The sequence below is a fragment of the Oxyura jamaicensis genome, chromosome 15, assembly GCF_011077185.1.
Source record: "Oxyura jamaicensis isolate SHBP4307 breed ruddy duck chromosome 15, BPBGC_Ojam_1.0, whole genome shotgun sequence".
NCBI classification, from domain to species: Eukaryota; Metazoa; Chordata; class Aves; order Anseriformes; family Anatidae; genus Oxyura; species Oxyura jamaicensis.
The window spans coordinates 13,250,641-13,278,471 of NC_048907.1; the positions used below are offsets into that span (position 1 = coordinate 13,250,641).

Consider the following 27,831-nt stretch of genomic DNA (forward strand, 5'->3'; position numbering starts at 1 on the left):
TGTCCAAAATTGCTTTCAAACTCAGCTATAACAGTGAAAAATAACATAAAAACACATATATATCCCCAAAGAAGATGTCCTTCCTTTTGTAAATAGAAGCCCACAGCCAAATCCCTAAGTCTCTTCAAAATCCTGGGCTCCCTAAAGATGTTATGTGTTGCGTATAGTTCCAGCTGCAAGACCAAGAAGTTTTTAAATATTTTGACCTTCATAAACTCTTATCTGCTTTCAAACCCATTGGTAGGCAGCTTCAAATGCATTGATCCTCCTTTCTGAATTATGGAACAAGAGCTCCTTTCTGGTTTTAAAGATGTAGAAAATATGTTTAAAAAGCTGAACAATTTCTGCCAGAGATTGTATGACATGATTACTTTGCTGAAAATGTCCATCCACTTGTGAGCCTTAGTGCAGTCATTTTTGGATCCCCACAGTCAAAAAGACAGAAAGAGAAAAGCCCCACAAGAAACCAAAAAGAGAGAATTGGAGAACTGTTTATGAGCCATAAATATTACTACTTTGTCCTACATTGGTCTCTTGCTAGATGGTGATCCAAACAACCTGTATTCTGCTGTGGGAGACACTGATTTCCCCTCTAAAAGGATTTGGAACTCTAGGTCCCCAGGTGTCCAGCATCCTTTTGCTGAAATGACATTTATGTGGCAGATGGTACAAATAGCCTGGCATGCTTCGTAGTTGTTGGATCACTAGAAAAATAAAAACTCCCAGATGGCTGGCATGTTTGCTGGCAGTAGCACAGGACCCCACTGACTGATGAGAGGAAGTAAAGCTGCCCAAAATGAAATAATAGTGCCTGAATTTTCTTTGGAGTGCTTTTGAAGTGTGGCTTGCTCCATGTTGGATTTGACTCCTGCTGGCTAGGAAGCGCCTTGTGACATCCCTTGGTCTGACTGCGCCAGAGGAACATCGCCCACATCGCTCCTCCTGATTTCATCCATCCTCCCCAGCCAGGGTACGGGCCCTCTCCACCATTTCCCCTCCAGCAGGAGGTACCACCAGGTGCTGGGTGCAGGAGGTTGCATTGTGTGCTGAGATCTCCCCAGGACCTATGTAAGTGGACGATATGGAGGATAAGTACTTGAGGAAACATCTTATCTCCCATCTTCCGATCCAGCTCTTCCTATCAAGGTTAAAATCTGCTGCATAATGAGGACTGTAGTACTTCAAGAAAACCACCAAAGTATGACCCTGGGTGCCCTCTACTTGGACTTTTTCCAGATGAAGCAAACATAAACCAGTTTAAACACATCAAACTAAATGGATTGTTTATTTTTCCTACCACAGCTATATTAATGCACCATTGTCTTCCTAATGATAACATTGCAGGGCGGCTGGCAGCACAGGTTTGTTCTGACTGCAGCGAGCAGTGGCTGAGGTGAAAGCCAGAACACAGGCCTGTGAATCAAGGAAGGCAAAAGACAGGAATGAACCCCTGAGAGTGCAGCTCCAGCAAGAATTTGCTATTTTTTACTTTATCTTTTTCCCCCATCAGAAAGGGGAGCTTGATCAGAGCAATGAGTTTCCCAGAGGAGGGTGCACCAGCTGTTTAATATCTGCACAACTGCTTTGAACGTCCCACGGACATATTTTGTTGGGGCGGTGCGTTTATAAAAATTCTCTATCTTACTAAATTGACCAGAGTTCTGAAAATGCTTCTCAACCGAGTTTCCAAATGCTGATGTTGTCCTGACCTTAATTATATCCATGCAACCTCACAAAGGCAATCAAGCACTGAACATGTCCCTTAGGAACATTCTGCTCGTCTTTGGTCACATTTTACCTTGGCCTTATTTATTTATTTAAACAAGTTGATTGCCAATAATCTCCAAAACTCCAAGCAAATGTTATTATTTCCCAAGTTAAAACCTAAACAAATCTCAGCAAGCAAGCCTGAATTCGAGCCAGCCGTGATACAGACATAACAGCAGAGTGATAAAGACACAGATAATTTTGGCACTCCACGTGGCCAGTTCATCAGCAGGCTAACAGGTCAGTGCCAACCTCACATCTGAGCTCCACATGGTTGTAAGTTTTTCCAAGACTGTTTTTTCATTCCTGAAATAAACTTGTTACAACTGTGATTCCCCTGCATCACTGAAAGCAGCTAAGCTGCATACACAGACCTTAGGCTCATCAGCAGTATTGTTAGTACTGTTCTTCCACAATCACTGCGGCATTACTGCAGTCATGCTGTTGCTGAAACTAATTTAAAATCTGGAGTAGTGTTCAGCTCTGCTTGTAATCCAAGCTCAGTTTTAGCTAATTCACAGCATTCAAATAAGTTCTCTTCCACACTCTTGTATAGTGCACAGATATCAGAGTGGGGTTTCACTTTCTCACATTTAAGTTAACATTCCAGAATTTAAAACTTTCCCTCATCACTGCTCTCTTTCAATTTCTTTCTGTGAAATACTGGCATAAAACATCCCTTACATCTCACAGCTTCTTCCTTACACCTCTCTTGCATTTCTGTGTTCCCTGGAAATTAGGCCCACCTGACAGTCTACCCCATAAACCTCTAACAGTTTGTCAGCATTCCTTGTCTCACAATATTTCAGGTTTTCAAGAGAAAGCATTGCCAGATGCCTGATATCCTACAAATCTGTTCATAAAAATGCCTCTCTGAAACAAAATAAAATCCATATGACACATTGTGATTCCTCCTCAAGCCAGATACCGAGTATGAACATAGATCTCTACAGTATAATAAAATAGCAATGATAAGGAATCTTATATAGAGATTCCTCCTTATATAGGAGAATATATAAAGTCATTTGTGTTCACAAGAAATGTAAAAACTATGCAAATATATAGAGAGAGCAAATATACAGAATATTGGTGAAGGTGTGAAAATAAACTGGAATGGTATTAGCAGGAAGGGAGGCACTAGGGCAGGTTCCAAGTGCATCAAACTGACGGGGTCTGGATCGTGCTATGCTACAAGTGGAAAAAGCCAGACTTGACCATGGGAAGGGACAAAGAGGAGATTAACCAAGGAGATTCTTGTTCAAATTTAACATATCTGAAGAAGAAGTCACCATTCTTAGCAAGCAATTATCATAGAAGCTCAGCTCTCTGAAGAAAAGCTCACAAGTATTTATGTGGCAGGTTACTTCTGAGGAAGCTCACTTATTTTCAGTCTTCCTTACTTAGAGACAGCTTGGCTTCACCTGAACTCAGTATTTCTTGCTGTCCAGTTCTGAACGGCAAACTCTCTTTAAATACCTGCAATGTCTCAATAGAAAGTTTATGCATTTTTCTTACACAAAAATAAAATCAATTATAAATAAAATCATGAGGAAGAGCTGAGAGCATCAGAACACATACCACACTGAACTGGTCTCAAGTGTTCATGGATTTCCTCATCAAAGTTTTTCTCTGCCAACAAGTGCATTATGTTAAAGGCTGTTGTGATGCCCTTGGAGAGGATGTCTGCCTGTTTGTGCTATTATAACAGCTACATTTATCAGTATGACGAGGAGAAAGGCAAACAATGGCTTCCATAAGAGAATGGGAGTAGAAGGCACCCAAAAGAGAATTCTGATTAAGAATGAAGGCACCTCTTTGAAACAGAATACAGCCTTTCTTTAAAACCTCTACAGTTTACAGGCATTCCACTTCTGATAATTCATTTACATTTTCCATTAAAAGAAGACCCCCTTTTGTAAGAAATTGAATCTAGCATATATATACATATATATATAGTTCACATGGAAAAATTTCATCCAGTTGCAGTTATATGACCATAAGTATATAACAGCTATAAAAATAGAACTGTTTTGATGTGGGCAGAAGCTTACCCCTACCCTCTCTTTTTTCTAGTGAAACACTACTTATAAAAAGAAAAATAAAATATTCAGAAGTTCAAGATCTAATATAACATCATGGTTAACAATTTCTTAGAGCATTGACAATCTTGTATTCAAACTGGTGATTTATTTGGGCCCTTTGAACCTTGGCTCATGAATTTCAGAATGTTGTGAATAAACATGTATATCTGTGTTTAAAATCCACAGTGTATTAACATTTACTTAACAGGCTTCCAAGGACTCTGGGGAGAAGTTTCCAATTGTGTAGTTGATTCAGTAGGCTCTATTGCTTAGACATGTGAAGCAAATACTAAGCAAATGTTTTAGGAATTTATAACTGAGCACAGTCTGCTTGTATAGCTCAAAAGCCAAGGGCCTGTTTTCCCCAGATCTTAACTTCATACCAATGTCACAATGAAAATACTATTGTTGTTGGTTGTGGTTTTTTGTTTGTTTGTTTTCCCCACTGGATAAAAATAATACCTTAAAATAGTCTTAATCTGCCAATCTAAAGTATCTTTTTTAGTCAAAGATTTGGGATGAGATTTTCTGATGAACTCTGCGAGATGCACTACATAAAAACGAAACAAGAGGAACAGGAATTTAGGCAAATTGAAGGGATGACATCCTTCTTCTTTCTCGTGGCAGCATTAGCCAAGACTCCCCCTGTGCCCACTCTCAGTGTCACCTCCCTCCAGCAGGGAGGACAGGGCAAGGCAGCCGTGCCAAGGTGCCGTTCAGGCTCATTGCTGTGTGGGCTAGTAAACAAGGATTTCTGCACCCCACAACACATTTTTAAATTCTGCCAATTGAGGAACAGGTAAAAAAATGTTTAGCCGAACTTTAAAAAGTCATAAATGAATACATATTGTCTTCCTAGCCTGCACAATCTTCTGGTGACATCTTCAACAAGCTTTCCAAATTCTCATGCATTTGCAGAAGGAACATAGGTACTCTCTACTGGAAATACAACCGCAAGGCAATTCCTCCCACCTTGCAGCCTTTCGCTTTCCCTGCCAATAATGTATAATTTACCTTCTTGTTCAGAAATAGGATTTTAGGTGTAAGGTGTTAAAATTATAACAGAAAAATACATGAATTAAATCTAATTTAAAAGAAAAAAAAATATTCAGGATCGACTTTTCCAGTACTGCATCACATAGAGAAGGATTTTATGCATCATGGTTCCCACTTGCATTATGTTTTCTAAATTATCATAAAGAAATAAAAAAAACAATTGAAAAACATTCCAAAAAAAAAAACTGTGGCAGATGCAAATTAGAACAGACAGTTAAGAAGAGAGAAAATACTAAAAGCAGAACCATTAAATGACTGTGAGAAACTGGACAGTGCCTTCATGCTTCCCAGTTACGCATTTCAGATCTCTTCAAGAAAATTTGACTTCAAATACTTTGATATAAAATGTCTTAAAATCTCTAAAAAAAATCTCTAATTACTGATACTGCATGATATTAAAACTTATTCTACCATCTCATTAATCATAACAATCTCAACTCAGTTTGTTTGAAAGTTACATATTTCAGAACTATTCTCCAGTGGAAAACTGAATAATCTTTCACCAGCAATTAGTTGGTGAATGTCCAGTTTAATCCTGGTTAAATCATTTAATCTCTGTATATAGCTCTTTAAAACAGTTTTAATAACAGTATATTTCTGCCATCCTATTTTTATCTTACAAGTGTGAAGCTCTTTAGGCAAAGCTGCATTTTAATATGAGTACAAAGAGTTCCTAGGAAAATTATACTTGGAAAGCAGCTGGGGTCATTAGGTGATTTACAAATAGGAAAGACAATAATGGGTAGATGAAAACTGGGTGACCCAAACAAGCTACCTTCCATCTTTAAATAGCTCTACCAGTACAAAGGCCTCAGGAATTAATTAAATTATTTGGATAGCAGACTATGCTGTTCTACACCGTGACCCTGCCTTCGATGGCATCACACCATATAACTGGCATTGCCGTGTGAGCAGTTGTGCTAACAGTGTTACTGATCAGTAACTCCTAATGGCAGTTTTGGATCATTCATTCCTCAAAAAGACTTTGCTGCAGCTCAGTGGGATAACCCTGGTTACGGTTACCTTATGCTGCAAGCTGACTTGTGTTTCTATCTGCAAGAACCTCTGTGGTGCCATCACGAGCCCATGCTGCACAAGTACCTATCTCACGGCTAAGCTAAGCTACTGTCTAAAATAAAGGCAAACCCATCACTCAAACCAATTAACGGGAGCCTGAGACACGGCCTCATACACAGTGCACTCAAGCCAAAAGAGCTGACAAAAACCCTCTAGCTGTACCACAGAGGACACCACACTTGTTAGTAGCACACAGTGATAAATGTGACAGTAAGACTCCTACAGTCCTACTGAAGCTCTTCTTCAGTCTGTTAATTTACACTGTTAGGATGTTGTCTGTAGAAAGCTGACAATGTGCCTGAAAGTATAAATTTGACAGACAATCATTAATGCTTTACTTTGAATGTACTCTCTGTAAACCTTTTATATTATATATTCATTATTTATCAACTGAGGGTTTTCCAGAAAAGGGCTTTATCACTACCTCCATTGGATCCTCCCTGACGGTAGCACACACAAATAAAGCAGTAAAACCATATTTCTTGTACTTGTGACAGTGCTGCCTGTTTGCCTGCTAAGGTCCAGCACAGGTTGGCCTTGCCAGGTGCTGAGCTTTGGAGAGGGTGTCCTTCAGCAGGCACAAGCCAGCACTTCACCTACAAGGAGCAGAGGCTCTGCTCCTTCTGTGGCAGAAGACAAGGATGTGTTTGGTGAGGAGAGTGACATTTTTGTCATCAAACATCATCTGAAACCAGGGATGAGCATGAGCATCAAATAGAAGGTCCCAGTCATGTTCTGGCTGAGAAGATGTTTGCTTGTCAGCTCTTTGGACAAAGGAACTGAGCACAGAGAAACTACAGATAAGGGGTTTCAAGTCTAAAACTGCCATTTCTTTCTCCTGCTTCTTCTACACAAGCCTCTGCTTGGCAGCTAGGTGAAGGAAAAGTAGCAGGGAGGTTCTTGCAAGCTGGCACAGCAAATGACAGGGACCAGCTGGCAGCAGAGCTCGCTTCACATGGAGTTCAGTCTCAGCTGTTCATATTCCACAATTCTAGTTACCAAAAGCCTTAAACAGACACACCTCAGCTGCCTCAGTCTTGAAAATTAATCGTAAAAAACAGGCTGGTCTGTACTTGACAAAATCAGGCTAAAAGGGTGAGTATAAAGTACATTGCTTTAGGATTCCGACCTACCGCAGAGGTACTTCACTCCATGCTCCATTTCAGCTCCCAAAAATTTTAGAAAACATGTATAGTCAAGAAATAGCAATACAACATCCCAGACAGCAAGTTGTGGAATAAATCTGAGTTAGGCAAAAATGAGCCCAGTTACAATCACTTACTGGTGTGGTGTGAGGATGCAACTGATGTATTTTGAACAGACAAGAGTTATTCCGTTGCTTAATCTCACCTTCAGAGGCACCACTTGCATCAGAATGGCAAAGTTAGTGAGGTGGTTACATAGACACACTGAGTAGTTGAGGTCCCCACTGTCACGCATACAACCTTCATTAGACCAAACACCAGTTCCATTGCTGCAAAGCACACAAAAATGGAACATAATCTCTATCAAAATGCATCTTATTGAGGTTAATTCGACATGCATCATACTGTACAGGAGATATAAAGGGCTGAAAGCCATCTCAGGCTGGTGCATTCACAAACACTGTGTCTTCTCAACTCCATCATGAAAATGGTTAACAAAAATATTGACCAGAAGAGGGCCAAAATCAGACCCCTCTGTGAACATCACTAGAAATTTCCTCCCAGTTTTATAATTAATAAATAAGTGCATTTTTTCATATTTTGCAAACTGTTTATAGCATTTCACCTAGACCCAAATTTTTGTATTTTGAGAACTACCATATTGGACATTTCAATAATCCTGCAAAAGTCAAAGCATATCATATCTGTTGCCTTCCTCTTATTCACTGTCCCACTCATCCTGTCAAAGAAAGTAATTTAGACTGATTGAGCATGATTTCTAGCAACCCATCCATGTTGATTGGTTTTTGTCACTTAATTCTCAGGGAAAGCAAGAGCAGCCCCTGCTCCACTGAAGTTACGTCTGGCCTGACTGCGTGGCTCGGTCCCAGTGCTGCGCAGGGATGCGATCCTCGTAGGACTGCTTATTCTTGGAGCTGGGAAAACCTGGAAACCCCTGTGCTGACACAGCCCTGCCACAGAGTGGGGACATAGGAGCCACACATTCACATCTAAGTGGAGTTCCACGCACCATAAGTCTGTCTGTTTCTTAACTATGTATTATTTTTTTATATCATTTTGGGTCCTCAGGCTAGACTGAGTGATGTTTTTATTGGTACTTATTTTACAGATAGGTATTACCTCACCTTTCTTCTGTCCTTTGGAACCTCCCTGAGTTCTCAAAGGGAGTCTTCTGTAGGTCAGCAACCAATTGCCTATTCTTTAACTACCATGCACTAAGGAATAAGACTATCCTGACACAAATAAAACTCATGTCGAAGGACAGATTGACTATCCTGACAGAAATAAAACTCATGTGGAAGGACAGATTTCACATTTCAGTGTCTATTCCAAGGGAAAGCCTCAAAGACACAGGCCTCAGTGGAAAAGCATACAGGAACAACCATATTAATTTGCTTCAGTAAAATCTGTTTCTAATTTATCGTAATTTGTGAGTAACCATAACGATGAGTAACTGCTAACAGCTGGGACAGTTCAACATCCCTGAAACAAAACTTAAATAAAACAATTACAGTGACTTTCCCATGTGCATGCTGCATAGGAGGGATCACAGCATTGCAGGCCATTGGTACACCAATTAAATTTATATTATTACAGCTCAAAAACAGTTAATCCCCATGAAATTCAAAATTCACTATTTTTATTCTTTCTCATTTAACACAGCAAGAGCAGCATGCTTGGAAATCAATAACAGGTTAAATATATTCAGAACTTTAAAAAAAAAAATGCTATTTTTCCATAGTTCCTATTTCCTGAGTGAAATTTAAGGTGACAGTTATTTACCTTTTATTCTAGTTTGCATTCAGGGGCATAATATTTCTTCATTGCATGAATTGGCCAAAACTCACAGCTCTTAAATACAGATCTCACATGGTATTGTGAAACGGGCACAGATCCACAGAAAACAATGGTTCTGTTGGAGGCTTGCCATCTTAAAACATCCAAGCATCTGCTCAAATGGATATATTCATAAACCATCATAAGCATGATCAGTATCAGTCTGCATTTTAGTTTTGATTCCAACACTTTTCAATCTCTCAATCACCTACTTAACACAGAGTCAGTGAAAAGAAATCCTCCTATTTATAGTAAAAAGTCACTGTGAGATTGCATTTGTTGTAAACCATAGCTTCATTACTTTACTTCCATAAATAACAGACAACAAAGAACATAGGTAATATGTAGCATCACAAACTATGTGCAATTTGATTAAACCAAGTTAAAAAATTGAAATTATGTAACATACCTATAGTCCAGAAACGCACAGTAAAGATGAACTCTGTTACTCTTATTTAGTGCTAGGCTGTATTGTTTGGGAGTCTGCAAAAAGAAAATAAAAGCCCTGAAGGAATGTTTAAAAGAACCACAATCCACTGTTCAACCAGTTCAAATTCCTATTATTCTAATAACTTCCCTAGACATTCTCGATTAACCACCTTACTGAAAGCAATTTTTTTTTTCAGTTCTCATAGCTTTAACACAAACCCCAAACATGCAAGGGCTGCTATTGTCTGACGTTTACATGCTGGAATTAAATTCATGTCACTTGGAGTGAGAAATTGGCATCCCATTTAAGTAATAACAAAACAGACGTCCTTATTGTACATAAGCACAAATATGTGTTAATTTTTTCAGCATATATTTCACTTCTTTGGGGTTTGTTCACATTAAGTAATAAAAATCTCATATTTTAGGATTAATAACACTGAAATGCATGCATTACAATGACCAACTCACATACATTTTCTTTCACAGTAGTGATTATTTTTAAATATACAATCAAACTGAAAGAGCAACGCTAGAATCCAAGATTTTATTTTAACAGACTTTGGCAGTATGATGACATAATTTTTATCTTTCACAAACAGATTTGGCAACATTAAATCTCCTCCATTCAGAATGGATTGAAACCTCATTCTCCACTCTGTTACATCAGTTTCATGACAAAATGATTAAAACAATATTGGAGTGAATTATTAGTTCATTATAGACAATATATGCAAAACAGAGGTTTCTAGCATCTGTTCTACCCTTTTTAATAGAAAAATCCCCCAAATCTACTCTGTGGTAGATCCTACCTTCAGGCCGTTTTTTTTTTTTTTTTTTTTTTTTTTTAATTACAAAAGTCTTCAATACAAATTGTGAATTAACAGCCCTCAGATTATTGCAACACAAAATCAATACTGCTGTCAAACCAGAAAATAAGAGAGCACTGTCGTCTTCGTTTTAAAAAAGAAAAAGGTAACAAACAAACAAAAGCAAAGAAAAACCACCAAAACAAAAACAACAAACAACAAAAAAAAACAGCATGCTGAAATTCAAGCAAGTACAAGAAGTCTCTGTAATCTTCTTACTCCTCTCCCACAAGTCTAAAAGTCTGAGTGTCAGGCACAAGGTAGTACAGTTCCCTCCTTACAAATGATAATAAAACATTCCTAACCCAGGACATTCATGCTGGATTTCCACATATTCCCAGTAGCTGTGCTGTAGATAAGGCCATTTATATCTTCTTAACTCACACCTCTGGATAACATAAATGGAATTTTCTTACATGCTTGAGCAACATCTGGATAAAACTTCTGGTTCCCTGACTGAGCCTGGTTTTCCTAAGACTGCATCATAGAAACAGCTGAGATTGCAGGTCGGGTACTCCCAGAAGTGGAGCTTTGAGAAGACACGCTGCCACTTATCTGCTGAGGGTCTCTATATTCCCCCTCAGCTCTAGTCACTTCCCGTAGCCTTCTTCCAGGAGGGGAGCAAAGCAAACAGTAAAATTTAAAGTGTCTGAGACTGAAATTGAGTCCAAGCAGGTGGAGGAAGAAGACCGCGCTGCCTGCTGTCTCTCTCCCCAGTGCTCATTAAACAACCTGGCCCCTATGCATTTCAGGCAGTTACTACTTTGTACCTATTTGTAATTCCAGAAATGTGGTCTGATGGCAAAGTGCCCTGAACAAGAAATCATTATCCTTGCCAATATTCATTATAACCCCAGCTACATGCGGTCCTCATGCTGATGGGGGACATGGCACAGAGCTGCTGACCTATTCTCACGAGAGAGTGGCACCATTGAAGTGATAATGGGATGAGCCCCCCATTGCCTGGAGATGTCTCACTGATATAACTCCTGGTCCACTCATGCCACTTTCTTTCCAGATGTGGTTACAGAGATACAGTAAGCCCAACTATATGATGTTAAACACAGGGGAGTCCTTCCTCATCTTTGAAAGCCCTTCACCATTTCTTGTTCTCTAAAGGTCCTGCACAAAGCCCCAAGAGCTCACTGGTATGTTCCCTGCTAGTTCCATCAGTTGTGAACTGCCCATTCTTTTCAGAAAGTGCCCTGTCATGAGCCTCATCTTTAACTACAGCAGGGGTCTTGCACACCATCCAAACCACATATGAAACAGGGAGTGCCCTTCAGAAACTGCTTCCTTCCCTTAATCCCACCTTTTGCTGTTCAGAGTACTTCTGAAGACCACAAGTTCAGAAACTGCAGAAGACTGATGATACAACCCACGGCTGGAAAAATGCCTTCTGCAACTTCAGTTAACCTAGAGTTTTATTGGCAGAGTTCACTTTGTTTTACCAGCACGAAGGGCACATAGCATAATGTTTGCCCATTATGCTATATAATGTTATGTCCATCATGACATAGCTTTCCTGAAGTCAGCAATTGAAAGAATACATGGTCAGTTTGTATTACAAATTACTTCACTTTCGTGACAGAGTGAAGCAGTGGCTGGGAAAAAAAAAAAAAAAAAAAAAAAAAAAAAAAAAAGGAGGGAGTGAGATCTGCTGTAATAGCAGATTATACAATAACTGTCACTTCTGTCTTGTGAAATATCTGTAGATAAATCTCTTGATTCTTAATGTACTAAATGGAAAGAGCACTGCAGGGTCAGGTTGGAATAAGACATAATACTTCAGTTGTGTATCTTTTCACACAAATAAATCCCAGATGTATGTTTTACCCTCAATTAAGTATCTCTGGCAAGAGACAAATTACTGTTTTTCTCCATCTTCGACTCTAAACACAGATGTCACTCATTAGACAAAGAAGTACACCAAGTGAACCTATACAGTCTCTGGACTGTGAGCTGTCCAGAACTGTATGTAAACCCACATGGAAAAAAATACATATAATGTGTATACAAAAAGAATCCATACCACTTCAACTATTTAATTTTCTTAAAGACTTTGTTAAGTGTTTTAACACGCACAATGCAGGCATCACAAGGCTTTTTCAGTGCTATTCGTGATAACTGCGTAACACTCATCTTCTCGGAATTCATTGAAACTCTAATAAAACTGTCAACAGAAGAGAAACCCACCCAACATATAAGAAACTGGCCACAGTGAGGAATAAACCCTCACTGATCTTCAACAGCTCAACTTTAAATTACTCTATGAAAAACGAACAGTGTCTCAATACTGCATTTCTTAAGTTAAACTATGTGTGACAGTATATATGTGACTTGGATCCTGTAGCACTGAGGATATTGATTTAATGTCACTGATAACAAAGAACTTAATATACAAGTAGGCTTTTACACTAAAAGAATAAGTCACTTGAATGTTTATAAAAGCCTATGAAAGGACAGTTTATGCAGCTTTTAGTAGTATGGAGAGATAAAGTACCAGTATGCTTAGTAATGCAGGGTCTGTGTGTCATCTTCTCCCTAATTTCAGTTCTTTCTATCCAGTCTTCCGCATGGAGAGGTGTACGTGTTGTAGCTTCAAAAAGAATTACATTAAATGAAACAAAGGGCATGGGACTGGCAAGCAATAGCCAGGAACACAACCCATGTCACTGAAAAACACGGTGTAAGCTCCTTGTCTCTATTTAAACCCCCAGCAGAAGTATTGTGGTTCAGCATCCCTTATTCTAACCATTGTTTTATGGTAAATTAGTGAGACTTACATGCAAGCCACAGAAACTCCTTGTATGTGTTGAGGGTATGTAGAGTGTATGCGTGGATGTGTGATGGGGATACGGTACTTAAGCTGCTGGGAACTAGGCGCAAGGCCACAGTTAGTGGGGGGAGAGGCCAAAAAAGGGGGTGAGGGGCTGAAAGGACTGCTGGAAACCTTCAGAAAACCGTAGTTGCAGGAAATGTCATGAACAGAATTGCAGAAGAAAAACAGCCAGCCAGCTGCTGCTGGGGAGCTCTGCCAAGGAAGAGAAGCCAAGCAGAGGGTGGGGTGAACCTTTGTGAGATTAGCTTGTTTCTCCTCTCCTCCCCCAAATTTAAAAAGAAAACAAATACTTAGGGGCCACCAAGGGAGGAGGGTGTGCACTTTCTAATTCAATCTATACTTTTCTCAAATGTGAGGAAGGAGAATTCTTTGGGCCAGATCTGCCATTGGTCTAAACTCAGTAGCTTCAAGCCCAAAGGTTAATGTTGGACTTCCTCTTATCCCAAGCACTTGATAATTTACCATATTAATTTGGTGTTTATTTATTTGAATCTGTTTACAAAATACAGATTTTTTTTTTTTTAATTCAGAGATTTTGAAGCCTTGTCCTCTCAATCCACAATAATCTTGTGGATTATGTTGAAAGTGTTAAGAAAGGGCTCTACCACAAACCAGCCACTTGTCAGTACATTTGTGTCTTTTGTAGAGTTCACAGCCCCACTGAAAGATTCTTACAGGTCTGTGAATGAACCTTGATTCTCATTTACGGAATAAGTTAGAGACTAGTTTTATTAATTTAAGGATTTTTTGTCCACACAGTGACATCCTAACTGTTCGCATGACCTATGCAGGACCACATGACCACTGTTTTTCCTTCTAACACAATCTACTTCTCTTACTTAGAAAATTAAAACTTTAAGATACATTCATCCACTCAGCTCCCTGAAAAAAAGGCAGGAGAAAATGGAAAGAAAGAATAACTACCTATTTCTATATTGGCTGTTTTGCTCCAAGTTGTGTCCATTGCAAAGGACCTGGGATTTAGATCACCCAACCATTCTAATTTAGAATCTGACTGATTCACTCAAAATGTAACTAGCATATGTAATGAAAAAACTGTTACAAATCATACAAAAATGAATTTATCTTATCTACAAGGTATGATATGGTATTGTGCATAAAAGCCAGACCTTTACCTGATGTAAATCAACAGTTCCATTGTGGTCAACAGAGCTATGCCAGCACACACACACTGAAGCGATGCAGCATAATATATAGGCTCCCAGGGTCAGCATGAAAGCCATCAGAGTATATTTCTTAATGGAACAGACATAGAGCTGTAGTGGGTTTTGTTGTTGTTGGCTTTTGTTTGTTTGTTTTAAAAAAGCATAGTAATACAAAGAGTGGAGGACTTTAATATAAAGGAAGTAAACAGTGAAATGTCAGGTCCTATAAAGGCATATAAAATCTGAGCAGGTTGGCATATATAATTGAATATGGATTGCTTTTTAATCTTCCTTCACCTGAGGTTAAAGAGAGTCAACATATCAATTTCCTGCAAAAATATTGTTAATCAAATACTACTCCAATAGCTTTCCATAGCTTTCAGAGTTCTCTATTCAACAGCTGCTTTATCAGGCAAGCAATGTGAGAAAAACAAAAAAAAAAACAAAAAAAAACACCTATGAGCAACAGACTGAAAAATATCTTGGCTGTTCTATTAGATCATATTTTTATAAAGAGGGAAAGAAAATAATGAGGAGGGAACGGATGAGGAAATTGTCCTGGTACTTCTTTTCTCAATTACTGTGCACAGCAGATTACTTCTGAATATGTACAGCATCAAAAGATCTTGCTGTTTTTCTTAGAGTAGCAACTCTGCATCCTTTTAAATAAAAATGCCATTCATTTAACAGCATCCCATCTTTCTTATGGTACTGAGCAAGGGGCTTCATGGAGCAGCTGCCAAGATAACATCTGAGCACTTGCAGATCTCAGTGCGGCTGTCAGGCACTGTGCATCTGCAAAGCAGTTGCTTTTGGCCTACAGGAACTGAAACTACTCCTTGGTGCTCATCTCCCTTCCGCTTGTCTCTTTGATCTACTTCAGGTTAGCTCTTTATAGAGCAGATAATCATTATAGCACAAACAAAAGTTGGGGCAATGATTGCTAAATGGTAGCTAAATGCTAGGTGCAATGTCTTGAAAGTATTAAAAAGGTAATAGCTCTTCTCTTTGTTTTTGGGTGCTAAATAGCATAAAAATCAGGTTTCGCAAGAAGGCTCAAGGAAAGTTGCTGAACTGTTGAGCAATTTTGGCAATGGAAGCTGACTGCAACCTTTGAGTTAAGATTACAGTCTCTCTAAACACACATACATTGTTCCCAAATGGCCTTTCTATAATTTTACAGCTAAAAAATTCCAACTCTAACATAGAGGATATGTTTATGTAGATCCCTCAGTTAACACAGCATGGAATCAGTGGGTGAGTAGTGAGGTCCGGACTCAGGAGCTTCCGATCAAAAAGTACCTTGATCAGCTTCACCAAGCCACGGATCCTCTATGGACAATGCTTTTGTACATTCCTCAATGTCAAAGATCTCAAATATGCAACAATATCTTTCTTTCCTTTTCCTTTCTCTTTGGCCTGGGTGCATATGGGCACAATGATTGCTTTGTATGTATTTGTTAACACTGGGCAGAGACAAGCAGTTGCATGGCAAATTCTTTTGGCTTGGAAGCCAAAACTATTTAAGACAGTACTGCAGTGTAAAAGCATGCCAAACTCCCATTGACTGCAATCTGGATTAATAATACTCACAATATTGTCGTAAATCATAGTAATAAATGGAAAGCACAGAAAGGCTAAAAAATAGCCATGGAAAGGAGAAGGCTTATTTTCATTAGAGATGCATAGAGTTGCACAAATAGAAACTGCAGGATAAGGACATCTGAAATTCAATTTGGGCAGCAACCAAGTTACATCAGTAAATATTTGATGTTTAAAATTTTAAAATGCCCGTCAGTGAGAAATGGGGCCCAGCAGGGCAGCCTTTCCTTACCTGAGTACCAGTAAACAGAGGATTGAACTGATGATCTAAAGCAGATTTTACGCTTAAGTGGAAAAATGATTTCTCATGCCCCTTACAGCATTGTTCTGTTCCAAAGAATTACAAAGTGCAAATATGAATGTTTTTGTTCTAGAAATAATATCATGTGATTAATTACTAATCTAGCTGTCAGCTGGTTTTGATATGTCCTTACAGTTAAACAGTTATATATCCATGTGTGAGTACAAAATTTATCCATACACAACCCTCTAAAGCAGCAGGTTGTTTAGATATCTAAAGATGGACAAAGGGCTGCAAAGCTAAATTACTAATACTAAACACATGGGACATGTTTTTTCTCACTTCTTTAAGTTTTAGCACGTCAATTTAAATGAGAGCAAAGGAGAGCCAGTTTCTTTCCCATGCGTTATTGATAGAATTGTTTATGCAGAGCCACTGCCACAAAACTCCTCGGGACACTGTGCATAGCCTCCACCTGGCTCAGGGCATAACCTCCAACTGGGTATTACCTCTCCAGAATTAATGGATGCAGTCTGGCTCTAAACAGGTCTGGTTTGAATCAGGTAATTTAAAATGCAAGTTATTTCACTCAAGGTGCCCATGTTGAAGCAGTAACTCCTTGCTCAAAAGACCTTATTTCGTTTTCATGCAGTGTTTCTAGGGTACTCTGGCAGCAGCAGCAGCAGCAGCAGGATGTGTGGGCACAGCCCTGCAGAGCACATTTCTGCTCTTCCCTTCTCTCCCCTCTAGCACACACTCAGAGCAGCCAGAACTTCACACTTCAGAGAAAAATAAAACCTTCTTGATTGTCAGGGACTGAGTAAAATAGTTTATCACACTGGCAAGTAAATAAATAAAAAGAAATATATCCCTCTTTTTATTTTTAGACGTACCTGAGGAGGAGTTTGCTGAGAGGTCATGAACACAGAATTCTACAGGGCTGCTATCCCATAACCAATATCCCATCTATATCATTTATGCTCTCAACTGTTTTAATGTCTGTGTTAGATGGACCAAGATGAAAATAATATATCAGGACAGATAAAAGAATAACAATAAAAAGCTAACAATACAAAACTACCCCAAACCTGGGCATTTGAAGTAATTTTGTAAAATACTACTTCAAGTAGTACAAACTGAGATTGGTTGTTAGTGCAACTTTTTGCCATGGTCATTCATCTGATCCAAGATTATGTTGCTTTTGCTGCTTCTGCATACTTATGCCCATTGGAAAAAAAAAAAAGTGTTGTTTTTCGTTTTGTTTTGTTTTGTTTTGAAATGTGAATAAATGCAAATAGTTACAAAGATGTCTGTGCAACCCATCCACCAGTCCTGCAAAATTCCAGTGACATAAGGTGCAAGAACCTTACTGGCCCTTTTTGGACAGACAAATGAACTATCATTTCAGTTTTCCCCCACCTACCTTACAATCAACATAATAAAGAAGAGTTTGTGGTCATGCTGATACAAAACCATGCTAACTTTCCAAAATTGCTTAATGAAATGGACAACAGTGTCTTTTGGTATTTTTTTTATTCTTTTTGCTATGCCTTTTTCTGCTACTCCGCATTATTATATTAAAAATGCATTGCTTTTATAAAATAAGCAGATGTCCCTTCCATATACCCTTTTTTAGCTTCCTCTAATTTTCTTAACTCATGTGAAAGTACTGCTGAAGGAAAACAACTGGTTCGATTCATATTAAAAAGGCTATTAAAAAATGGACGTTTTCTAATCCAACAGAACCATAGTGAAAGAGGTAAACAAGTGATTTTTCCCCCCATTCACCTATAATATTTTGACATAGGCAGAAATATTTCCCTTTGCTATACAACTATCCTGGCCCATTGCACAGCTCTGTAACAGGAAGCAATGTCGAGGCAATGACAGGAGCTGTGACAGGGACCAGAAGGCAGGCACAAAGCATAATCCTTTAAAGGGATGCACAGAGTAGAATCAGTTTTAAGAATACTTTTCCTATTAGGTAATATTTCCACAATTCTTAGTTTCCAAAACATTGCTTAGGCTTTTCCTCCTTATGGCTTTTTTTTTTTTTTTTTTTTTTTTTTTAAGAGAAATATTTGCATCTGATGAGAACCATTCAAGACACCCAATTTAACATTTAAGCTGCAGCTGTGATTCACAATCCCTAAGTGACTTGGGCAGAGAGAATTTAAACCAGAAACATGAAACTGGGGGAACTCAGGACGAGCTGGATAGGTGCTGGTAACGCTGCCCACTGTGGGGCAGTGCCTACAGGAGGGAAGCAGGACAGAGAGCCGGGCAGTGCCTGCCTGCGTTTGTTCCAAGGTCTGCAGAACAGTCACAGTCACTCGTATCCCAAACCAAACACACTTGGATTGCTGATAAGTAGATTTCACAAAGCTGAAACTGAAAACCCTTGAAACAGAGGTTCGGTCCCTACAACTAACACGCACCAGCACCAGCAAGAAGTTGCCCTGAATTCAGAAACAACACAAAACTACAAAACCCAACAGCAAGTCCCACTGGGATTTTTTTGTTTGTTTCAGTTTTGCATACTTCTTTGCCAATACACAAATGAGGGCTGGATTAGCAAACATATGTTGCTCACAAGACTGAAAGTATTAATTATAAGCTGAATCAATCAATATTTACTCATCTGTATTATGGAAGAGGCTTTAGACTCTATTAAGGCAATTTTTCACACAATGAGCCACTGTAGTTAGCCCAAAACTACCAGATTTCCAAGTGAAGAATCAATATATATTGCCTTTTCTAAGTACACGGAAAGAAACAGCACAAATATGCCCTAATTTTCCTGCACAAAGACCATAGTCTGTGTCCTTATTTTGAAGAGCACAAGGATTCTGACAGCTTAGAGCAGTGATAATTAAAATTTAATGTACTCTGCATGATGATAACAGGAACAATGGAGTGTTTATGGAATTATTGGGAATACTGCATGTGTGAAGACTTTAGTGCTCTGCACTTCACTTGCAAGGACAAACTTACCTAGTGGGAATGGATAGCTTTGGCAGTCTGGGACTGCAAGAGGTCTGATACGGCCAAATGCTGCACATGAAGCAGGACTCGGCAGTGTTAGGTGATGGGTGGAATTGATGTTCTGATGGGTCTTTTCCAACCTAAATGATTCTGTGATTCTTTGGCAAGCGGGCAAGGGCTGCTGGTCCCAGGAAAGGCTCCCTGAGTCTCCCTTGGGATCTCAGCTAAGCCAGTGAGGTTTTGCCCAGGGCTCCAGCTGAAGCACAGTCCCATCTCCCTTGTACACACCTGCATATGCAAGGGCTTGGCAGCCCTTGGCGAGGCAGAACGGAAATGAGAGCAATGCAACAAGAGTTAAGTGAGCACCAAAGGAGCAAGGCCTTCAAGGCACAGGCATAAAGCTTTTGGTTTTCTGTGTTAAGCACATACCGGGAATCTGGTTTATGTCACAGATACCCTAATATGGAAAATAAAAAATGTACCCCTGAAGGAAAACATCAGCTTCTTCAGTTGTCTGGAGAAGCCCCTCTATGAGTTTCAGTGAGAATTTGATCAAGTCTGCATTGTGTCCTTTGAAAAAAAAAAAAAAAAACATGATCGTGTAAGATCATGAATTGGTTCATCATTATGTATTTGTACTGTCATCTTTGCTAACATTTCTATATAAACAAAGGCCTAGGTTTTAAAGGGCATTTTGAAGACGTGATTTAATGAAAGCTTTAGGAGGAGTTTTAATAGTTCATGTCACAAACAGAGTACCAGGCTTAATGGTAAAAATATTTACCACTCAGTACACCCGTTGCTAATTTTTTTTTATAGGATTGGATTTATGTGTTAGCATTTTCCATTCTCATTAAAATCCTGGCTATGCGAACGTTGCGAATGAAAAGCAATGCCTCACATTCTTTGTGAATTATATGTGGCAGGCTTTGTTTTATATTGACCCTTTCAGTTCTTATATCCCTTGACTAGCTACTAATCATCATTTATCCTGTCCCTGACTCTGCTAATCTCTGGAGAGCGGGTGAGACAGACAGTCAATTGAGGCAATGGAGTATAAATAATGACAGAGAACAATAAACATTCCAATTGCAATGCCACATCTCATGACAAAGACTTTCAGAAAGGTACAGTGCACAGTCCTTCTATGATAAGGCTTTTGTAACCAGACTGGAAAATATTGCAAAAACTTTATGCTTGCTTAAGCCCCAAGATATTCAGGTCCACTAGGTGACATAAGGGAATGTTTATTCTATGTAATCAAATAATCACTTGGATTCAGGATACTTGGTTTTATTCCCAAATTCTCTTTCATTACCTGACTTTTCATTCATTCTTTCCTGACTCTGTGTGTTTGTTTTCATATCCATTATCCTACCGATTTAATCTGTAGTATCTCAGAATAAAATACATCTTCTCAATCCTGTTATGCTTTGCACAGTGGGAAAAGCAACTATCATCTGCAAAGACCACTGTAAAAGTCTGTGTTAACATACAGCCTAATACTGTGTCATTTTCTGATAAGCAGCCTTGGATCATCTAAATATCTAATTAAGTTCCCAGTGAATGCAGGGGCTTTCTTCCCCTGACATCTTTCTCCCCAAACTCCAGGTGGGAGACGTAAGCATGCTGCTTCGTTTCATTTCTAACAAACAGATGTTTGGTTTGTTAGCCAGACAGACCCAGAGAAAAAGTGACCCGGGGAAAAAAAAAAAAAAAAAAAAAAAAAAAAAAAAAAAAGCAAGCGTTCTATCACATTAAGAAGCTAAAGCTGCTGTCTTAAGCAACACGATCAATAAACGAGACAAGGAAGTACAGGCATGGGAGCAGGATTGCTCTCTTAGATACAACCCAAATCTGCACTACATTGGGTTTAATATTAATCCTCAGACACAGACAAAAATCCTTTTCTGCAACGCTTCTTAAGCTGCAGAGCAATGTAACACACCCTCTTGCAAGGCTTTGTGAAAGACTATTTTTTAGACTGTAACATCCTACTAAAATATCAAGCAGTCATGACTAGGTATTTCTAGGATTAAGTTCATGGTTTTCCATTGCTTGCATTTTTTCTTTCTTTCTTTCTTTTTATGTGGAAAAAAAAATCTGTCAAGAACATTTACATTTTTCTTCCTCTGATTTGAATCTTTTTTCCCATTCCTGTACATTTGCCAAATATGAGTTGTCTTTTAGTCTGATGCATGAATGAGAATGAAACACACACAACTATTAAGTTCAATGTCATTTTTCACTCACAGGAAGTGTGAGGGTGCCAGAACTATTTGATTTGTGCATCAGCCACATCCAGTGAATCGAGAACCACTCTGGAATGAGGCCTGTTCCATTAGCTCTAGCTACAAAGTTGAGTAACATGAGACTAAGCCATTGAACTCATTTTTTTTTTAATGAGAGAATGGCAGCTAGTGAAGTTTAACGTACGGCTCTAGACATAATGCAGATAGAGCCGTTGCTGCTGATACAGCGGAGACAGAGCCGTAGCCGGCTGTGATTTAAATCAGGGCCCCTGGCTCTGCTGATGGCTTCGCCGTGCAAGGCCAAGGGTTGGCACAGCCACAGCCCTCGGGACCACAAGAACACGAGGGCAACTTCAAGGCTGTGCTGGCAGAACAGCGATAAATGCCACGCTCCCGAGGAGCTGGGGCGCTCAAGTTTCAGTGTATCATTTCTTTTCAGCATAACTGTGATTAAATTCTTAAAATAGGGGTACGTTCAACTTTCAGTCTTCAGCCACTTTGTGAATGACACCGAGTTTTCTTCTTTTACCTTAGCTAAAAGTTTACATGAACACCTGATCCGAAGGGTTGCATGCAGCTGAATCAGGGCGGTGAAGCAAATCCAAAGCGTGCTGCTGCAGGCTGAGGAAGAGAAGCAAGCAGCCCGGTAAGGTATTACTGCCTGCTGGCCAATTCATCTGGGCACAATGCAAAGTGCCACATGAAGGCATCTTCTGCCATAAATTCAAATGCCTCCAAAATTACTCAGCTCCCATTTTGAGCTGTTTGTCTGGAGCTCAGTTTTTCCATGTGATTCCTGAAATCAGCAATGGGTCCCTCTGGAAACTGAGCTAATGGTTTGAGGAATGCAGCTATGGTAATTAGAGCTTGGCAAAGACTTTTGCAAAATCTCCAGGCTCTCTTGTCGATTACTTAGCACAACAATTTAAAACGGGAAAAGAATGAGAAATCTCATGTTCCTGCCTCATTGGAAATGCTGCTGCACCCCCTTGCTTTCTCTTTCTTGCACTTCAGTGAAATTTCACTGTTTGGTAACCAGGATTTTTAAGCATCTTAACAAGATGCAGTGGCAAATATTTAAGCAATATGCCAGAGTGCCACATTCTGGTAAGCTGCTGCAACATGGCACCCAGCACATCAATTGGTATCTTTTCTTTTATTCTTTTTTCTTTAAGTAAAATACATTGCATAAATAGGGGAAATGCTTTTAGACCTAACAAAACTATAATCATATGCAAACAGAAATGGCTGACTGCACAATTTAATTTACTCGGATAATTCTATATAGCTTCTGAAAAAATTACAAACCAAAAAGCAAATGCCTTCAGCAAACTGCTGCGTGACAGAAGCTTTAAAGGTCTCAGAGGTACCCAGTCTGTTCCCACTGAACTTAGGAGAGAAACTCCCAGTAACTGCAGTAGGTACAAGGCACAATATTTCTGTACCGCTGTGATTAAGAGTTATTAAAAAGACAGTCCAGTTCTAGGAACATCATGTCTCAGAACATTACAGCAAATATTTCACTGTCATCTGAGTGCTAGTTACGGATGCTTTATACCATGGAGCATGGAGCTTTCATTTCTTCACTAAACATTATTTTTGGAAACAGTCTTGCTGGTGTCCATGGGAATATATCCAGTGGGGCCACACTTCCAATTAAGACATCCCTTTTATAGTTTATAAATATTTCAATAAATGGATGACAGCCTTAAAAATATATATATATTTTTAATAAATGGATAATGGTTAACGTGTCACAGAATCCACATAAGCCAGGAGATTCCTTCCAACTATTACTTACAACCTAAGAACTTCTAGTATGCTTATATCCAACAATGACACAAGCTACCCACATCTATCCCATGTCCATATTATCTAATGCTCCTTTAGAAATCCTTAAAAAGGGGCTCATTAAAACAATGCAGTCTCTCTCTTTCTCTCTCTCTCTTTTAACCCAGATTAGATGTTCTTTTGCAAACACTCGTGGTAGGTAATTCAAAACCAAGTATTCAATTCAAGTATTTCTAAAGTCAGAAGAGGAGAAAGAGTAAAAAAATCCTTCCCTAGAGATGTATTTACATTCTCTTCAGCACAGTAATTGGCATCAACGCTGTGACATCTATGCAGTCACTGAATTCTTGGACTACCCTGCACGCAAAAGGCTTTGCCGCAGTTAATGGGAACAAAACATAAACAGCCTCATAAAACTGTACCATCGGGCTGCAATTTATCTGGTGGGGACCAAGATCACCATAGGGTATAGCCCAGGTTATGCTCACTAATAAATCATGAGTTTAAAGCGCCTGAATGAAACAGCCTTGAGCCTCAACACAAAGCAAAGGAATACAATTTAAATGCCATCTTAGAGTTTATGGCCAACCTTTCACTAGGGTCTCCTAGTGTTACACAGAATCAAAGGGCAGAAGAGGCTGAGGAAGGGTAGAAAGATGGGAAAAGGGAAGGAAAAACACACTTCTTTCTTCCTCTTGGACTCAGGCATGTACAAAAACAAGAATTTATAATCTGTCTAAGCATACTTCATAAGGGAACAAAAGCAGCAAAAGCCCATCTGAAACATTATTTACCAACACGATTACCACTGGTTTCTCTTCAAACAGTGCTGCACAATAGTCAGCTACCTCTGGTGTTACCCAGCACGTTAGGTATGTTTTAAGTAAGATGTACCCAGTGCACAGAGCTGAAGGCAAAGAATAGCTCAGGGACTCTTCTGAGCACTCCCAGCATTCACTTTAGGACTTCAGTAATGCAGCCAGGCCTCTTATTTCCTTTTTATACAGTAGTGATTCATTTCTGTTTATTTCCCATCAGCAAAGTATTGATCCAACCAACCCTTTTTTGGAGTTTTGAACCCACTTCTCTCATGGTTTGCTTTAGCAAATTCCTACTTGTTTCCACGTTCACCCTCTGGAGAGCAGGAAAAGCACCGAAACCAAAGGCTGTTTCCAACAGCTCAGATAAGTCAATATGTTTCAGGAACATGTAATCTTTAATGTTTGCTATTAGTTAAAAAATAAAATTTTGATCTTTAAGGATGTTCAGCATGACTTTTGAAAGCAAGCTTTTTTAATGTAATTTTATAAATGGATCTGTCATAGTCATGCTTAGTTAGTCTTTTTATGTTGCACTGGACCTATAAGGAGCTTCAGGGTGAGCACTGAGAATTAGGATGAATTGTATCCAGTGCCCATCATCTACACAAGCTGTTTGCTCGGTCCGGGCTTCGTGCTGTGTAGAGGGAGTTTCTCCTTCAAGACGATCAGCAGCTTTTCTGCTCAGCCCTAGACCCAGTCTGAGGCACATTATCAAGGGACTCTTGTAACAGTAATTAAAGCTTTGTTACAGGTTCTCATCACATCTTCCTATACACCAAGTGCATATTCAACTCAATCTGCCTATGAAGTGAGTTTCATCACAGAATTTATGGCTTGATCCCAAGCCCATTTAGGGAGGTTAAGGTCTTTATTCAGATTTAAAGGAGGTTTGGATCATTCTTTCTATTATAAGGCTAGCAAAATTTCTCATTAACACCCTCAGAGACTTCAGATACTGACAGTTTTCATTACCTAAGAGTGCTGTAAGCCCATTAAGAGCCTTCCAGACTAGAGCCCTTTACAGCACAAAGGTTCAGCCTGCTTTGGGGGAACATTTTACTTTTTTACTTTGTTGTTGTTGTTGTTCCAGGTTGCACTATCTTCTAGAATTTTGTTCTTGATTGACCCAGATACAGGCTGCCCCAAGGCATATAAACATGAGCTGCTGTATTCAAAAAGGAATTTGTGCCAGAAAATATTCAGGATAGGAAAGTGGTGGTTGTGTGCAATGGCCCTGTTCACTCCTTAATCTCTTCCATGGGTTTCAGCTGTATTCTCTTCCTACAAATACAGTCTAATTTGCTGTGAAGAGGAATTTTCAGTTTTGCTGGAGAACACTTCAGCCACCTGCACTCTGCCTAGGCATTGTACATCACAGAACAGAACCCTAGGGATGGATGCTGTATCACGGAGATATGAGTATCATTCCCACCTGGGTCTCCCCACAAAAGGAAGGGGCAACTCAGGCAATCAAAACTATGCATATCCTTTGGTTTGCACCATTGTAAGGATCTGCTTAATTATTTACAGACATTTAGGGAATGCAACATAACTAAATGTCATAAGAACGTTCATGAGAAAACAAAAAGAAAATATGTAGACACTATCTGAAGGCCAAATGTAAACATTCAGGTATGCTCAGTAGCTATTTGATGCAATATTGAGGGTTATGTTAGATATAATCTGTATTGCAGAAATGTGTCTTACACTTGAAGAATTGAGGCTATGAAAATACTATTTCTCCCTATATCCACATCCCACTTGTTCTGCTTTTGGCTTCTTTCTTCCCTGCCCTCAAGGACTGAAAGCATAATAACAATCACATTATTTTTTAACTTAATAGAAGGAACAGTGAAACTAATTCCAGCCTTAGGCAGTCCAGACAGCAGTAATCTACTCTCATCCTTGACGTATTGTACATAAATGAGATTGCAGCTAGATTGCAATCTTACTGTCAACTGCACACCGACAAACTGGTATGCAGGGCTCCTCTCTGTTCTTTTCACTGGGTGCCTAACGATCCCTCTAGCTCAGTGGGAACCTGGTAAAATATTTTTAAAAAATCTCAAGATAAATTTAAGCATACATAGTAACACGTCCCATGGAATAGAATTAACCTAGATGGCTATATATGTTATGCAAATTGCAGCATACGACTATGCGGTACATGGATATTATAGGTTACAGCACTCGCTAGACTTGGATTTGTTGTCTTCAGCTGACAAAAAACGACATCCCAAATACCTACTTTTGCCTACTCCTTCCTAGTAATTAACACAAGCAGCCTTTAATGTATGCTACACCAGGGGACTGCCATCCAACCGTTAATAACGCACACAAGCCAACGAACGTAGCAATCTTGAGACTCTGACACGGCAGTCTCCAGCTCCCCAGCATCAATTACTCACACAGCTCCTCTGACACAGGCTATATAAAGTGGTTTGCTGGCATGCTGAGGGCTGAGGCAGAGTTTAAAATATCCTTAGAAAACTATCTAATGTGTGCAGATTTCCCACAATTAAAAGCAAGGGTTTTTCTACTTGTTTTGATTGTAGCCTTTACAATATATATATTTAAAAAAAAAAAAAGGGGGGGGGGGGGGGGCGGGCAAGAAAAAAAAGGTGTTTTACTTTATCTTGTTTTGTTGTGTCCTTCAAGAATGCTTTTCTTTGAGGGTCATTTAATGAAAGCAAAAGAAAATGATTCTTTCCCCCTACTTGTTATGGTGACAAAAATTTCTTTGGGAGAATGCTTCCATTTGAGGCTGAAACAGAGTGTGTATTACTCAAGCAGAACTATTGGCATGTAATTCTATCTTTGCACATCTATAGTGGTGCTTTTTGCTATTTCTTAAGCTGAAAGACATAATGTTTTTGGGCACAGCACAAAATTGCAAACTAAAATACATTCTCTGGACAATGCTAGCTGCATTTTGACTGTGGTTGGAAATTATGCAAACAAGCAGATGAACACAGGAGGGACAGAATCTCAAAATACATTCTGTTCACAGAACAAATTCACTGCGATTAAATTAGATTCAAGTTTATCTGATAGTAAAAAAGGATCATATCCAAAAAAGAGCCACAGCTACAGATGCCGAGTGCACAAACTGTGCTCAAACTACTGATGAAATATAAAATTACTTACTGGGGAAATTTGGATAGCTTTCTCAGACACAGACAGAGATAGCAAAGAACAAGAAAATCACATGTATACCTGTCCATTATTATTGTTTGTTTTTTTGTGATGTGAAATTCTTCATTTCTAAGTTCATCCATTAGACAGAAAACTGAAAAGTTCATGAAGAATTGTTTCTTATTTTTCCTGAAACTTCATTTAAAAGTTAAATATTTCTCTTTATGCTTTGTTTGTATGTGGAGGGAGTTGTTTAAATTTTATCTGACTTTTCCATTTTTGGTGTAACGTGGGACTGGAAAAATAAAAATGTCAAGAAATTTTAATAATTAAAATATGGAAAATTGCACCTTTTCTATACAATTTCCATACAATTTCCCCAACTAAGAAAATAAAAAAAAAAAAAAAAAGGATGACTTTTGAAAAAAATAAAAAGATTTTCAAAATGATTCAATTTCTCTCTCAGTCACATTCTTTTGGTTTTCAGCCTATATGTAACAGAGTAAATTATTAAATTCACTCACATTAAATCCCTGCCCAGAAAATGTATATTGGTATCTGGGAGGTTTACATAACTAATTTATATTCCTCAGGGAACTGACATAGAAAACTTTACAGACCAGAGTATGACAGCACTGCCAATGTTTCTGGATGGCATATGCTAAAAATCCTGAAGCCGTGTTTATCACCTACTTTTTCAAGGACATACTTTTTA

At 38.9% G+C, this 27,831-nt stretch overlaps 1 protein-coding gene across 3 annotated transcripts in view; it reads right to left on the reverse strand.

Annotated features, from left to right (window-relative positions):
• ADGRD1 (adhesion G protein-coupled receptor D1) overlaps positions 1–27,831 on the reverse strand; it is a 160,093-nt gene that overhangs the window by 60,406 nt on the left and 71,856 nt on the right. For all 3 annotated transcript variants that reach the window (XM_035340879.1, XM_035340881.1, XM_035340880.1), the window contains 2 exons: positions 9,393–9,466; positions 7,332–7,455 (listed from right to left, as the gene is read on the reverse strand). In XM_035340879.1, the coding sequence (XP_035196770.1) occupies positions 7,332–7,455; positions 9,393–9,466 (198 nt within the window). The remainder of the gene's footprint in view (positions 1–7,331; positions 7,456–9,392; positions 9,467–27,831) is intronic.